This window comes from Camelina sativa, unplaced genomic scaffold (genome assembly GCF_000633955.1).
Source record: "Camelina sativa cultivar DH55 unplaced genomic scaffold, Cs unpScaffold19103, whole genome shotgun sequence".
Lineage (NCBI taxonomy): Eukaryota > Viridiplantae > Streptophyta > Magnoliopsida > Brassicales > Brassicaceae > Camelina > Camelina sativa.
Window position 1 is genome coordinate 1 of NW_010940109.1, and position 287 is coordinate 287.

The 287-nt window shown below is 50.9% G+C and overlaps 1 protein-coding gene across 1 annotated transcript; it reads left to right on the top strand.

Annotated features, from left to right (window-relative positions):
- Positions 1-6: 6 nt before the first annotated feature.
- LOC109132081 (EG45-like domain containing protein 2) lies at positions 7-277 on the top strand (the record flags this gene model as incomplete). The annotated part of the gene is made up of 1 exon (XM_019243203.1): positions 7-277. A coding segment is annotated over one exon (264 nt), but the record flags the coding sequence as incomplete, so codon positions are not given.
- Positions 278-287: the final 10 nt, after the last annotated feature.

Below are 287 nucleotides of genomic sequence, written 5' to 3' on the forward strand. Positions count from 1 at the left end.
GCGTGTTATGGAACACAACGTGAGACGATGGTGGTTGGAGTCAGGAGCAATCTGTACCAAGGAGGTCGAGCTTGTGGTCGGAGGTACAGGGTTCGATGCATTGGCGCTACATACAACTTCCCTAGGGCTTGCACGGGTCGTACCGTTGACGTGAGGGTAGTTGATTTCTGCCGGGAGCCTTGCAACGGTGACCTTAATCTCTCTCGTGATGCTTTCCGGGTTATCGCTAATACTGATGCCGGTAACATCCGCGTCGAGTACACACCGTAAGTTTTCATTTTTATAAT